Genomic DNA, 12,858 nt, shown 5'->3' on the forward strand with positions numbered 1-12,858 from the left:
GACAGACCGAGTAAGGCGACAGGACAAAGAGAACTAATTTCTTATTCCAGCATTTCTGTATTCGTCTTACCTGTTGGTATGCTTGTCCCAGTGACTGATGTTTTAATGGTTCCCGCCTATTTAAAAAAGAAAACTCTTGAATTTCATGTCAAGCTCTCCCCTGCGTGACCCTCAGAGGGCTTCCCGTTCAGAATCAAATCCAGCCTCTGAACACACAGGCCGACCTCAGCGCCTCTCACCCCACGTCCTGCCCACCTCGCCCCTCCCCCATGCCTACACCCCAACCCATGTCCCCTCTGCCTCGCCCTACATCCCCACTCATGCTCCCTCTGCCTCGCCCTACAGCCCCCACCCATGCCCCCTCTGCCTCACCCTACACACCCCCACCCACGCCCTCTGCTTTGCGCCCTGCACCCCGACCTTCCGCCCTGCCCTATACCATTCTGCTCCTTACCACCTGGCTGCAGCCACTCTAACCTTTCTGGCCCTCGGCCAAGCTCAGGGCCTCTGCACTTGCTGATTTGTTCTTCTCATGACTGACTCCCTGTGATTCAGGCCTCAGCTCAAATGCCAGCTCCTCAGAAAGGCTCTTTCTAACCATCTAGTCACTCACTGTTCTACCTTGATTCCTTCCTGCTAGCATTTAAAATGATGGCCCATACACCTTGCTCTGCCTGGCTAACTCCCACCAGGACGCAAACTCTAACGAGCTGGGACCTTGGCCACCTTGCTCACTGTGACAGTCTTTGCACAAAGCAGGTGTTTAATAAATGTATCTTTAGAATAAACGAAGAATCAAGTTGCCAAAGTACATACAAAAATGCCACTAAAAAAAAAAAAAAGCCAACAGAGGAATGGCTCTCTGTCAGGAAAGTATGTTCACACCTGGATGCCAGTGCCAGGTGAGTGCCTCCCTGCTTCCTGCAAATGTGAGTCTGAACAAACGATCCAGTGTCCGTGTGCCAGGCACACACAGCCACATGCGGAGCAGGAACACACCACGTGTGACGTCGACAGCGAGGCACTGAGACCTGCGCCTGCACTGAGCACATGTCGGGACAAGGTAGCTTACTTGGCCCGTTTGCCTAATGGCACAAGCAGGACCTGCTCTGTAAGTGCGTAGGGAATAAAGGAAGTGAATGCGTCACAGGTGTGTTGCACAAAATCCAGGTAATTCCAAACTTCCTAATCACCTCCACCAAGACGGGCTGCCCCAGCCTCCCAAACCCAGCGACACCACTCAGCCCACACCAGCCCCAGAGAGAGAAACAGCAGCATCTGGAAGAAGCACTCTTCCTCGAGGGAAGGACTGAGCCCTTTTCCTCCTCCCTCAAAGCGGAAGGTCGTGCTGAGCTGTCAACCAGCACTGTCTCAACAGAAAGCATGTGACTCAAGTGCAAGCGTGGTGGGGACTCTGCGTGGAGTCGGAGCCCGTGTGGGGTGGGGGCCCCTCACCAGCACTGCAGCGCTGCCCACAGTTGTCACCGCAGGCTGCCCCTTTGCCGGGGCCTGCACGGGCTGCGTCTGGGCCTGGGGCTGTGGCTGCGTCTGGGGCTGGGGCTGGACGGCTGGTGGCCCTGCCGGTGGCTGGCTGCCCGAGGCCTGCGGCGGTGGCAGCGGTGGCGGCGGCTGCTGTGGAGGGGGTGGGGGCTGCTGCTGCTGCTGCTGGGGTGGGGGCTGAGCCACGGCAGGCTGCTGCGCCTTCTGCTGGTCGGCCAAGGCCTGCAAGGGTGGAGAACGAGGGAAGCCGTTGGAGGGGCAGGTCTAGCCGGCACGGGTCCCCTGAGCCCACCCAGAGTCAAAGCCGCGTGTCTCCCGCAACCACAAGGGCCCAGGCACACACCTTCTTCTCTTTCGCGATTCGCTCTGCACGGAGAGATGCGACCTGGATGGGAGGCAGCGGCTTGTCATAGTTGATGCCACTGAAAGGTAACAGCAAAGGTTAAAAATAAACAGGCATGGAGAAATGCCTCTACAGTGGAGAAATGCTGCAGAAACCGCAAAGCACCAGGCGCCAGGGACAGCTCCACCCCAGCCCCAAGAGCAACGGCGTGAAGACTGGCGGGTTCTCTGTAGTGAGGAGGCCTCAGAAAGAAGAGAAAAGGCTGCCTCAGATGCCTTCCCCTCGCCCCTGCCCTTCCAAGCAAGCACATTCCTGGAATATGCGGTGCCCAATGTCTGTGGGCAAGAAAGCTCTTCTACTCAGTGCCCCCAAAACTCCTCTGAGCCAGTGCCACCCCCCACCCAGCCGCCTGCCACCCACCACAGCTGACATCAGCCTCCTCCAGGTGGCTTCAGCACCCGTCACGCGGCCCATGCCCAGGCCCCGCTCACTGTCCACCCAGCCCCATCCTCACCCCACCCGCTGGGCCTGTCCCACCAGCATTTAAACAGGATCAAGTCTCTCCTACCTTAACCCAACACACAAAACCCAAACTGAACCTGACACGTGGCCTGAGCTAAGGGCCCCGGGGTCTATATTCCCAGGGCTGCATTTTCCTGCTTTCGGACTTCATTCCAACCCCCCCATAGAGACCCTCAGTCACCTGACATGCCCTGACAAGCCCCCCAGTCCCCCCCATGCCACCTGGAGCAGTGCGTCCCAGGCGCAGGCACTACTGACCTGTCCTCCCTCCTCGGTGAGCCCGTGCACTGCAGGGAGGAGCATCCTCGACACCAGCACCCGGCCTCACAGGGACCTCGCGCGGCCCCCAGGGCCCCAGCCGCACCGCCAGCCACTGCAGGTCTGGCTGCCCCAAACCTCAGCTCCCAGCTGCACTGAGGCCCCCCATCTCGCGCCGAGCGCACCCCGTCCTGGAGAAGCGTCCGTGGACACCCCCAGAGCACTGAGGCCCCCACTAGGGCCGAGCACACCCCTTCCTGGAGAAGCGTCCGTGGACACCCCCAGAGCGCTGAGGTCCCCCCTTAGGCCGAGCGCACCCCTTCCTGGAGAAGCGTCTGTGGACACCCAAAGAGCGCTGAGGCCCCCCCTCGCTGCAACTGGCACGCCAGCACTCGGTTCCTCAGTTTGCACCCCACAACGCCCACGTTGTCACGTCTGCCCACTTCTCTACCCGCACATCCATCCCTCATGCCTCTTCCTTGGTGGGACCAAAGGCAAGCACACACTCCCTAACCCTAACCCTAACCCTTGGTGGGACCAAAGGCAAGCACACGCACCCCTAACACTAACCCTTGGTGAGACCCAAGGCAAGCACACGCTCCCTAACCCTAACCCTTGGTGGGACCCAAGGCAAGCACACGCTCCCTAACCCTAACCCTAACCCTAACCCTTGGTGGGACCCAAGGCAAGCACACACACCCCTAACCCTAACTCTAACCCTTGGTGGGACCCAAGGCAAGCACACGCTCCCTAACCCCAACCCTTGGTGGGACCCAAGGCAAGCACATGCTCCCTAACCCTAACCCTAACCCTTGGTGGAACCCAAGGCAAGCACACGCACCCCTAACCCTAACCCTAACCCTTGGTGGGACCCAAGGCAAGCACACGCTCCCTAACCCTAACCCTTGGTGGGACCCAAGGCAAGCACACGCTCCCTAACCCTAACCCTTGGTGGGACCCAAGGCAAGCACACGCACCCCTAACCCTAACCCTAACCCTTGGTGGGATCCAAGGCAAGCACACGCTCCCTAACCCTGATGTGTTCTTAAGGTGCAGCTAATAAGCCGTGTGCCCAAGGAGAGGGAGGTGTGACGGCGGCCCAGGCACCTTCATCGTGTCCGGAACGGCCTCCTCGCCAGAGCACCAGCAGGGACAGACCCATCACACGGACACGGGTAGGGGCCACCCCACACCCCCACACTGTCTGAGCTGGCGCCTGGAACACGCTGTGTACACAATCCACCCAGCTACTGGATTTCCATGAACACGCAGACGAATAGTTTCAAACAGTAAAAAGTGTGCCACGAAGACGGAACTACCTTTCTGCCAGCACAGAGGCATGCTTGGGGTTTTTCTGGAAGGGATTCATGCCAAGCCTGCAGTACAGAAAATGAGACAGCGGTTATCTCACACAGAAAAATTAACACAAAAGGAAATGTTTTTGTTTGTGTTTTTTTTGAGACAGTCATACTGTTTTGACCAGGCTAGAGTGAGTGCCGTGGTGTCAGCCTGGCTCACAGCAACCTCAAACTCCTGGGCTCAAGTGATCCTCCTGCCTCAGCCTCCCGAGTAGCTGGGACTACAGGCATGCGCCACCATGCCCGGCTAATTTTTTCTATATATGTTTTCAGATGGTCAATTAATTTCTTTCGATTTCTGATAGAGACGGGGTCTCGCTCAGGCTGGTTTTGAACTCCTGACCCTTGAGCAATCCGCCCGCCTCGGCCTCCCAGAGTGCTAGGATTACAGGCGTGAGCCACCGCGCCCGGCCCAGAAGGAAATGTTAAAGACGTACCAACCCCAGCTTCCCACAGCTCACGGCCGTAAATGACGCAAAGCGAGACTTAGGTCACGTACAGGGGCTTGATTGGGGGGCTCCTCTTGCCCGCGGTCATCTTCATCAGGTCGAAGTGGTTCGTGTACAGCTGGGTGTGTGTGGCATTCTCGTCCTGGGCATAGATCTGGCTCGTGCGGAGAGGACGGTTGTTTTTACTCTGAAACAAAAGTGACGAGAGGGCATCAAAGTGAGACAGTCACACTCACAAGCGACCGCCCTGGACACAGGGCTCACCAGGTCGGAAGCCTAAAGCCAGATGCCCCATGGCTAAACACAAACACCCTCTTCCAAGCCCTTCTTTTCAAGATCGGATGCAAGAGCAGCGCCACCCACGGACTGCTGGCGATACTCCCCAGCGTGCACCAACTCTTTCTGAACATCACCTCACAGGAGCCCCAAGGGTACCCAGAGCGGGAGACATCTCCCCCTTTTACTGAGAAGCAGAACAGGTCTGCAATGTGCCGGAAGCCACATGGCGGGTGGCTCGGAGCAGGCCGACAGCCTCCACCGGCGGAGCCAGCTCCCGCCCACGCTGACGCAGGCAGTGCCGAGCTGCTGGCGCTGAGCATGACAGCACAAGCCTGGGGAGAACATCCGTCACTGATCGAGTCATGTGCCAGGAGCAGGACAGACATGTGACCTCGCTGGCCACCCGAGCCCTGCAGGACGCCCTCGCTGCGGACATGAGGAGAGCGAGCCCCGCGCACCGGCCGGCAAGGAGCTGGCGCTGCGGCCACGTCACCCGCGCCTGCGTCCGCCCAGGCAGAGAAATGCGAGTGCGCCCACCTTCCCCTCTTCTCTCGGGATGATGACGTTCTCGTAGCGGTTGCGGCACTGTTTGGAAGAGCGGTAGATCCGGCTACAGGAGTTAACGACATCGCTGACGAGATCCCAGTTAGGTGTGTGAGCGGGGGACACGATCGTGAGGTTCAACGGCAGCTCGAGCAACTGTTTCACAGCCTGGAGAGCGAGGTTTTGGGTCAAACAGGGCAACGTGCCGCAGACTCCCCACAACGCAATTGAGCAACCCGCTGGCGCGAGCTGAGGGAGGCCACAATCACACCCGAAGGTGCAGCACAGGGCCCCCTCCCACCTGCAGCAGGGCCCAGTCCTCGCTGATGAGCCACTCGGGGCTGTCCTGGCCAGACTCGGCTGCCGGCTTGGCGAACGTCGGCAGGGGCTTAGCAAACTGCGTCTGCTGCTTCAGCAGAATGTTCTTCTTCTGCTCCTTCCCTTCCCTGCGAATCTTCAGCATACCAGGAGTTGCGCGATCGAACAAGGACCGCGGGGGCACCACCGCCTCCCCATGGCGCTGTTTCTTCTTCCTGCCTGCAGCTGGACAGAGAAGCCACCTTCAGCGACAGCGGGAGGAGAAGCCGCCTGAGCAGGCAAGAGATCCGGCACGCGGCCGGGCATGGCAGCTCAGGCCTGGAGCCCTAGCACTTTGGGAGGCAGGAGTTGGAGGAGACGAGGGCAAAGGCGCACGGACGAGGGGGCTTAGAAAGCGTCTGCTAAGGACGAAACCATTTCTTGAGTTTACTACTAATTACAACTGAGAACACCAAGGTTTCCCCACGGAAACAGCAGAACATAAGAACATGGAGTCAGAGGTGACCGGTGGGCCCCAAAGCAGACAGCAGGAGGACAGCGTGGGGGCCCCGCACTGCGTGGGGGATGCGCACCTGAGGGGTCCGTCTTGTGCCTCTTGCGCTCCCTCCGCACGTACACAGGGGGCAGCTTCGCCTCAGGGATGGGGCTGGCCTCGTACGTCAGACACATGACCGAGTCGATATAGATGTCGCTGTCGTCCTGGGGGGGCGTGGGCGGGGTCCAGAGCTGCGCGAGGAGGAAAGTCCCGTCAGATGGCGGCTCGAGGGACCCAAACTCGTCCGCCCAGAGCAAGAGGCGGCACTTACCGGCATGACCTCTGTGTGTCCGCTGGCATCTTCACAGACGTACTCCTGCAGGGGACACGGCAGGTGTTAACACCGGACAAAGCCTCAGTTTCATGTTGAAGCCACACGTTATTTATCTTCCCACTTGAGTCTTCCACGCAAGTCGGGTCAACATGACTATTTATGAGACTTGCAAATGTGCTTTAGACCCGGGAATACGACTCAGGGAACAGTCGGTATTGAACAGAAAATCTCTGACAAAGTGTCAATTATTAAGAAAATCATGCTTTTAGAATATGAACTGGGTTCCTCTGATATGAGGAGTAACAACTGCCTGGGCATTCTCTCACAAACGTGCATTGTCTCACAACCAGGCAGACGAAGTGGAACAGCTTAGCCAGGTACCATGCTGTAGGCGTCCTCCCGCGTGTAGGTGAGCAGCTCCGCCTCCTCCTGCCCCAGCCACAGCCGGGCCTCCCGCTCCCGCAGGCTCTCCAGGTTCCGGGACTCCCACTCCCTCACGGCAGCCGTCACTGCGCCCTGGCGGGAGGGGCGGGGGAGCCGTCAGGACGGGAAGAGCAGCCCCTGCCGACCCTCCCGCAAGTGCTGACTGAGGACGAGAGACCACAGACAGCCCCCCACCCCGTGGCAGGTGCCTCCCTCCCACTTCGAGCCCCCACCTCTGACCCGTCCGCAGTCTCTTTCAAATCGAGTAAAAAGATATCACGGTAAGAACCAAGCTTCGTAGCTGCCTACACAGGGTTTTCTAAGACTCTGCCTATTAAGTTAGTTTCTATAGTGGTGGGTTTGAGGTCTGTTTCTTTAACTTAATGAAGTCACATTTGCTTTTTTTTTTTTTTTTGAGACAGAGTCTCGCTTTGTTGACCAGGCTAGAGTGAGTGCCGTGGCGTCAGCCTAGCTCACAACAACCTCAAACTCCTGGCTCAAGCAATCCTCCTGCCTCAGCCTCCCAAGTAGCTGGGACTACAGGCATTCGCCACCATGCCCTGCTAATTTTTTGTATATATTAGTTGGCCAATTAATTTCTTTCTATTTATAGTAGAGACGGGGTCTCGCTCTTGCTCAGGCTGGTTTCGAACTCCTGACCTTGAGCAATCCGCCCGCCTCGGCCTCCCAGAGAGCTAGGATTACAGGCCTGAGCCACCGCGCCCGGCCCACATTTGCTTTTAATCAAATTCAACGCTGAAAATTTTGAAATTCTTCATATTAAACTAACCAAAAGTTTATTCTCTTACCTCACTATTTTTCTCTTTTTCTTGCTCAAGGGAAGTATGAAACAATTCCAGGTAATTTAAAGCATATTTTTCAATTGGCGTAAGCTGTTTCAAAAACACATTTTTGAATAGGGTTAATAGCAAGTTAAGTTCCTTATACCCCACTCACCCACATTTGAATACAGGAGTGATTATTCTTGGTTTAAGTAAACAAGAAGTATTTTACAGCAGAGTCAAACTTTTGCAGGAAACAACCGCCAAACCTGTTCCATGAAGTCGGCGAGCTCCTCCAGCTGTGACGGCTCCTCCTCGCACCTCCAGCCGTCCCGGTCCGGGTCTGATGACAAGACACCAGTGTTGGGTCCGGGCACTGCGTCCTCCACGGACTTCTGGGCATCTTCCTCCAGATACTCGATGCTCTTGAGGGCCTAAGGAAATTCTGCGTTTAGCTCACTGTGGTACGCTTTGTACGCGAAGGAGTTCTGAGGAAGAGCCGCAGTCTACACAGTCACCAGAGCTGCCTCTGCTGTGAGCGTCGCCGAGCCCCGGGGCGTATTTCTGGAGGTCCTCCTGGGTGTGTGGGATGGGGAGGCACTGAGGGGATGTAGAACATGACGTGAGGAGGAAGTTGGAAGTTCTGGGCCTTCCAAAACGTACTACCAACGTGGAAGGAAAGCCCCCGGCACGGCTGAGTGCCAACGCAGCCGAGTGCCCTGTGCCAAACCCAGGGTGGCACCGACAGGACCCCCAGACTCCAAGAAAAGGAAGGGCCTGTTGACTCGTCACACTCACAACCACGAGCCACGGCTCCGGCCCGCAGAGAACAAGATGGAGGCTGCTTTCCGTGGCCTAAGCAGAAGAGAAACAGCCCTACCGCAGCCAGAAACCATCCCGCGGAGAAACCAACACTGATGGCAGCGACAAACACAGATGGGCAGCTACACCGCAGTTCAAGAAACGCAAGTTAAAGTAAGGACAGCCACCGTTCACCTATCAAAACAGCACACACTGCACAGCGACTGGGCGACTCGGGCAAAAGACACTCACATCTGAGACGGGGACACAGCTTTTAGTTAGAAGATATAAATTGAAAACAGGTACAACCTATTTCCAGGGCGATCTGCCAAAATCTGCAAAGTTTAAAATATAACCCCACCTCACGCTATACACAGAAATAATTTCCACATAGATTACACATCTAGATGTCAAAAACAAAACAACGGGACAAGGAGAAGAAAATAAAGGAGGGTGCGCGGCGGCGACCTCAGGGTGGGTGGAGAACATCTTCAGCAGAGCACCGGGGGCTCCGTCGCAGGCTCAGCACGCATGTCTGCTCATCAACAGACAGCGGCACAAACGGCAAGCCACAGCACGCGAAAGATATTTTACATGTGCCCAACGAGACTTTGCATCCAGAATACATAAATAACCCCAACAAGCCACTGAGAAAAAGAAACAGCCCGATTAAATACAACTTGCAAAAGGACTTGGGCAGGCACTTCTTTTAAAAGTATCCAGGCTGGGCGCGGTGGCTCACGTCTGTGATCCTAGCACTCTGGGAGGCCGAAGGGGGTGGATTGCTCGAGGTCAGGAGTTTGAAACCAGCTGGAGCAAGAGTGAGATCCCCGTCTCTACTATCAATAGAAAGAAATTAATTGGCCAACTAATATATATAGAAAAAATTAGCCGGGCATGGTGGCACATGCCTGTAGTCCCAGCTACTCGGGAGGCTGAGGCAGGAGGATGGCTTGAGCCCAGGAGTTTGAGGTTGCTGTGAGCTAGGCTGACACCACGGCACTCACTCTAGCCTGGGCAACAAACCGAGACTGTCTCAAAAAAAAAAAAAAAAAAAAAAAAAAGTGTCCAAACTACCAGCAAACTTACAAAGGTACTCAAATTCATTGGCCAACAGCAAAATGAAAATCAAACCCTCAATGAGAGGCCATTGCATATCCTCCTAGACAGCTGAGGTGAAAAGGACCAACAATTCCAACTCTCAACAAGGACACACGGCAACCCCAACACTCGAGCACTGCTGGCGGGAGAGCACCTGGTCCACCCCCTTTGGGAACCTGGCCAGCAGCAACTATTAAAGTCAAATATATGCGGGAACCCCACCCCAACATGTGTACCCAACAGAAATACACCTGCATGTTTACCAAAAGCGTGCGCAAAAATATTCATAGGCGCACAACTCAAAATAATGGTTCTGCCACGTCCACCAACGGTAGACGGGTCAGTCAGGTCCCACAGCCGCAGTCCCGGGGCAGCCACAGTCCCACACAGCAGGTGCGAGGACAGGGCACTCACTGCGGATCTGTCTACACTGGTGAGCCTCATTTCCAGAGCCCAGCAGCCGCTAGGGCTAGTGGCTGCTCTGTCCAGGGAGGACAAGCTCAGACAGCTGCCTCCTAGGGCGGGGGCAGAGCCACCAAGCGGGCTGCCAGATGTCCATAGGGGGAAGAGGCCCTCAGGCCGGCAGGGCACCGAGCACAGCTCGCTGAGAGCTCAGGACAGCGGTGACAGGCACTGACCCGGGCAGCAGAGGCTCCAGGCCCACTCCTCCCCGCGGCTCCCTTTACTTTCACAGTCGACAGTCCCCGAGACAGGGACGGAGGGGGCCGGCGGGTCAGGGAAGGGTAAAGTCCGGATAGGACGCGCAGAGCCGGGTGGGGGCGCAGCGGTACAGGGGCACAGACGATGGCCCAAGCAGGTTCGGTCCCCCTCAGATGGCTCTTCAGGGTGGATGGGGCTTACTCTTACCTCTATGAAAGGCCTTGCAATTTTGGGGGCGATGGTTTCTGAGGCAGAAGGTTCCTGAGAAAGCACCACAAACTCCTCGGCTTTCACTGGGAAGCCGGCGTCATCCATGGGAGAATAAACCTCAAACAGCTCCTGGATGGTTCTCTGGACACAAAGAAGCACGTTACCATCCAGTAGCAAAGACACAAGTCCACGCCCGCCCTGAACTCGAGACCCAAGTACCTGGATTTAGTCACTCCCCATTGGCCCTGACGAACACCACAATGCCGCTCGGGGGGGGCTTCCTCACCCTCAGAATCCTCAACAACAGACAGTACCTGCGTTAGGAACGCCATGGAGTAGTCGTTCCCCTGAGCAGCGACTTCTCGGATTAAATCTTTAGTTCCGTTTTTCAGCAATTTCTCTTCAATGGAATTGCCACTCACAAGCCTACAAACAAAACACAGAAGACAGACTCAGAAATAAGTCCCTGGACACATGATGACACCACACCCAGGCACAGGCACGCCTGTCCTGCTCCACACCTGCTCCTAGTGCTGTCCCCACCCCGTTCTTCTCCCGCCAGTCTCGACCCGCACATGCCCCACGAGGTCCTTGCAGATGCACCCCAAGCGTCTGACTCCTGCGAGGCTTCCTGAGCGCAGCAGGCAGAGCTGACCGCGCACTGACCACTGCTTGCTAAGATGTTCTCACAACGCGTCTCGTTCTCATGTAATCATGGACAATTTCACCTTTTTGTCCCCCGTACACTGCCGGGCCCACAGGAGTGCCCAAGTGAGACTATGCGTGGCCCTGACCCCAGCGGATGACGACAGGACAGGGGACAGAGGTGCCTGCAGTCCCCAGACTGCTGGCCAGCAGCAAAGCAGACCCCACAGGCAGCCCACATCCCCCAGGCTCAGCCACCTGTGCAACGCTGACTGCCAACTCCCAAGGGACTCACGCTCAATAACTGTGACCGCAACATTCTCAGAGATGAGAACAAACGGAATTTCTCCAGAAAATTCCAAATCAAAAGGAACCTAAATACTAAACAGATATAGACAATCATGGGGAACAGAACAGAAAGTAGAGAGAGCAGCCCAGGTGTGTACAAAAGAACCAAAAACACTGAAGGGGAATGGTGACGTGAAGGACGGACGGACAATTTAACCAACGGCAGCGCAATGCCTTGCACGCTCTCACGGCCCTTAAACGAAAGCCTACTCTCTCTTGATGTCAATGCGTGCTCATCGTGAATGATTTGGTTACATAAAAGCATGAGGAAGAAAACAGATCGAAAAGTCGCCTGGATTCTGAACCCCCTAGACAGCCACTAAACGTGGCGACCGTGCTTGCGCCTGCCTCGGCTTGCACACGCCTAACAGAAGGACGGAACTCGCCCGTGTGGTGGTGGCAACCGTCTAGGGCACCTTTGTCAACAGCCAGATCTCCACGGCTGCTGGGGAGGGGCCGCCTGCCTCTCCCAGCCCCCTTCCCCAAGCAGCGGCGTCAATGTCAGCCCCCTGGGGCACACACTTCCACGGCGTCCCCCTGCGCACACGCACTCTCACGCGGGGCACACTCGCCTCCCCACGCACACCTCTGTGCTCCAGCCTCCCCACTGCACACCGAACCTCAGGACCCCTCCAAACGAGCTCACTCTCCTGCTGGCTGCTCAGCACCCAGCGGTGACCAGCATTCCCTGGTCCCTGCTTTGTGCCATGTGACAACAAGCACCCCTAGTAGAGCCCAGGGCAGACCCCAGGACATGGGCATGTTGGGGACAGAGGACACGTGGCAAACTGCTTTCAGGAAAGGCTGAGGCAACCCCCACACACCTTTAACGTAGGAAAGTCCCCTTTTAGCAGCGCCAGTCCGAGCAGGTGCGTCCCTTTCAGGGCCTCGCCTGCCTGGCGCGTGAAGAAACACTTCCTCCTACGCCAAACCTGCACGTCCTTCTGCCCACCAGTGAGGAGAGCATCTCCTCCTGCCACCTGAAATGGACTGTTCATAGTCACAGGTTCCTGGCCTCCCCTTTTTAAAATAACGGAGTCTTTTATCTTTCTTCTCAATTTATGAGTTATTCAACCCTTTGCCGTGAGAACTGCAAATAATTTTCCCAATCACTTACTTATTTACTTTGCTCACGGTATCTTGCTGCAATACTTAAATTCTTATTTTACCGTAATCAGATATGTCTGTCTTCCCTTACTTCTGAGTCCTCCGTTTGGTCAAAGTGATCCCTCAAGCTCTAGGCTGCAGCTACTGTCTCTTAGAGACTGTTCTAAGAGTGCTGCTTTACTACTCACGTTAAGTCTCTCATCCATCTGGACGGCGCTACGTCACAAGTGGGGAAAAGAGCTCCAGCCCCACCCTTGGCACGGAGAGCACAGTGTGCGGCAATATTCTTTACCTGACCACCTCTGAATGCAGTGGAATTCGACCTTTGCATAGTAACGTGCTAAATTCTCCTCCGTGCCGGGCCCTCCATCCCCTGAACCGGCCATCTATGCCACGGTTCTT

At 56.2% G+C, this 12,858-nt stretch overlaps 1 protein-coding gene across 6 annotated transcripts in view; it reads right to left on the reverse strand.

The window, feature by feature from the left end:
- Positions 1-12,858, reverse strand: part of LOC105879464 (E1A-binding protein p400) — a 99,017-nt gene that overhangs the window by 16,490 nt on the left and 69,669 nt on the right. For all 6 annotated transcript variants that reach the window (XM_075996405.1, XM_075996403.1, XM_075996407.1 and 3 more), the window contains 14 exons: positions 10,671-10,782; positions 10,354-10,497; positions 7,854-8,018; positions 7,612-7,695; positions 6,761-6,895; positions 6,377-6,421; positions 6,143-6,296; positions 5,554-5,795; positions 5,247-5,420; positions 4,481-4,617; positions 3,943-3,999; positions 1,844-1,922; positions 1,456-1,722; positions 71-116 (listed from right to left, as the gene is read on the reverse strand). In XM_075996405.1, coding sequence (XP_075852520.1) covers positions 71-116; positions 1,456-1,722; positions 1,844-1,922; positions 3,943-3,999; positions 4,481-4,617; positions 5,247-5,420; positions 5,554-5,795; positions 6,143-6,296; positions 6,377-6,421; positions 6,761-6,895; positions 7,612-7,695; positions 7,854-8,018; positions 10,354-10,497; positions 10,671-10,782 — 1,841 coding nt within the window. The remainder of the gene's footprint in view (positions 1-70; positions 117-1,455; positions 1,723-1,843; positions 1,923-3,942; positions 4,000-4,480; positions 4,618-5,246; positions 5,421-5,553; positions 5,796-6,142; positions 6,297-6,376; positions 6,422-6,760; positions 6,896-7,611; positions 7,696-7,853; positions 8,019-10,353; positions 10,498-10,670; positions 10,783-12,858) is intronic.

The sequence above is a fragment of the Microcebus murinus genome, chromosome 22, assembly GCF_040939455.1.
Source record: "Microcebus murinus isolate Inina chromosome 22, M.murinus_Inina_mat1.0, whole genome shotgun sequence".
In the NCBI taxonomy this organism is placed as follows: Eukaryota; Metazoa; Chordata; class Mammalia; order Primates; family Cheirogaleidae; genus Microcebus; species Microcebus murinus.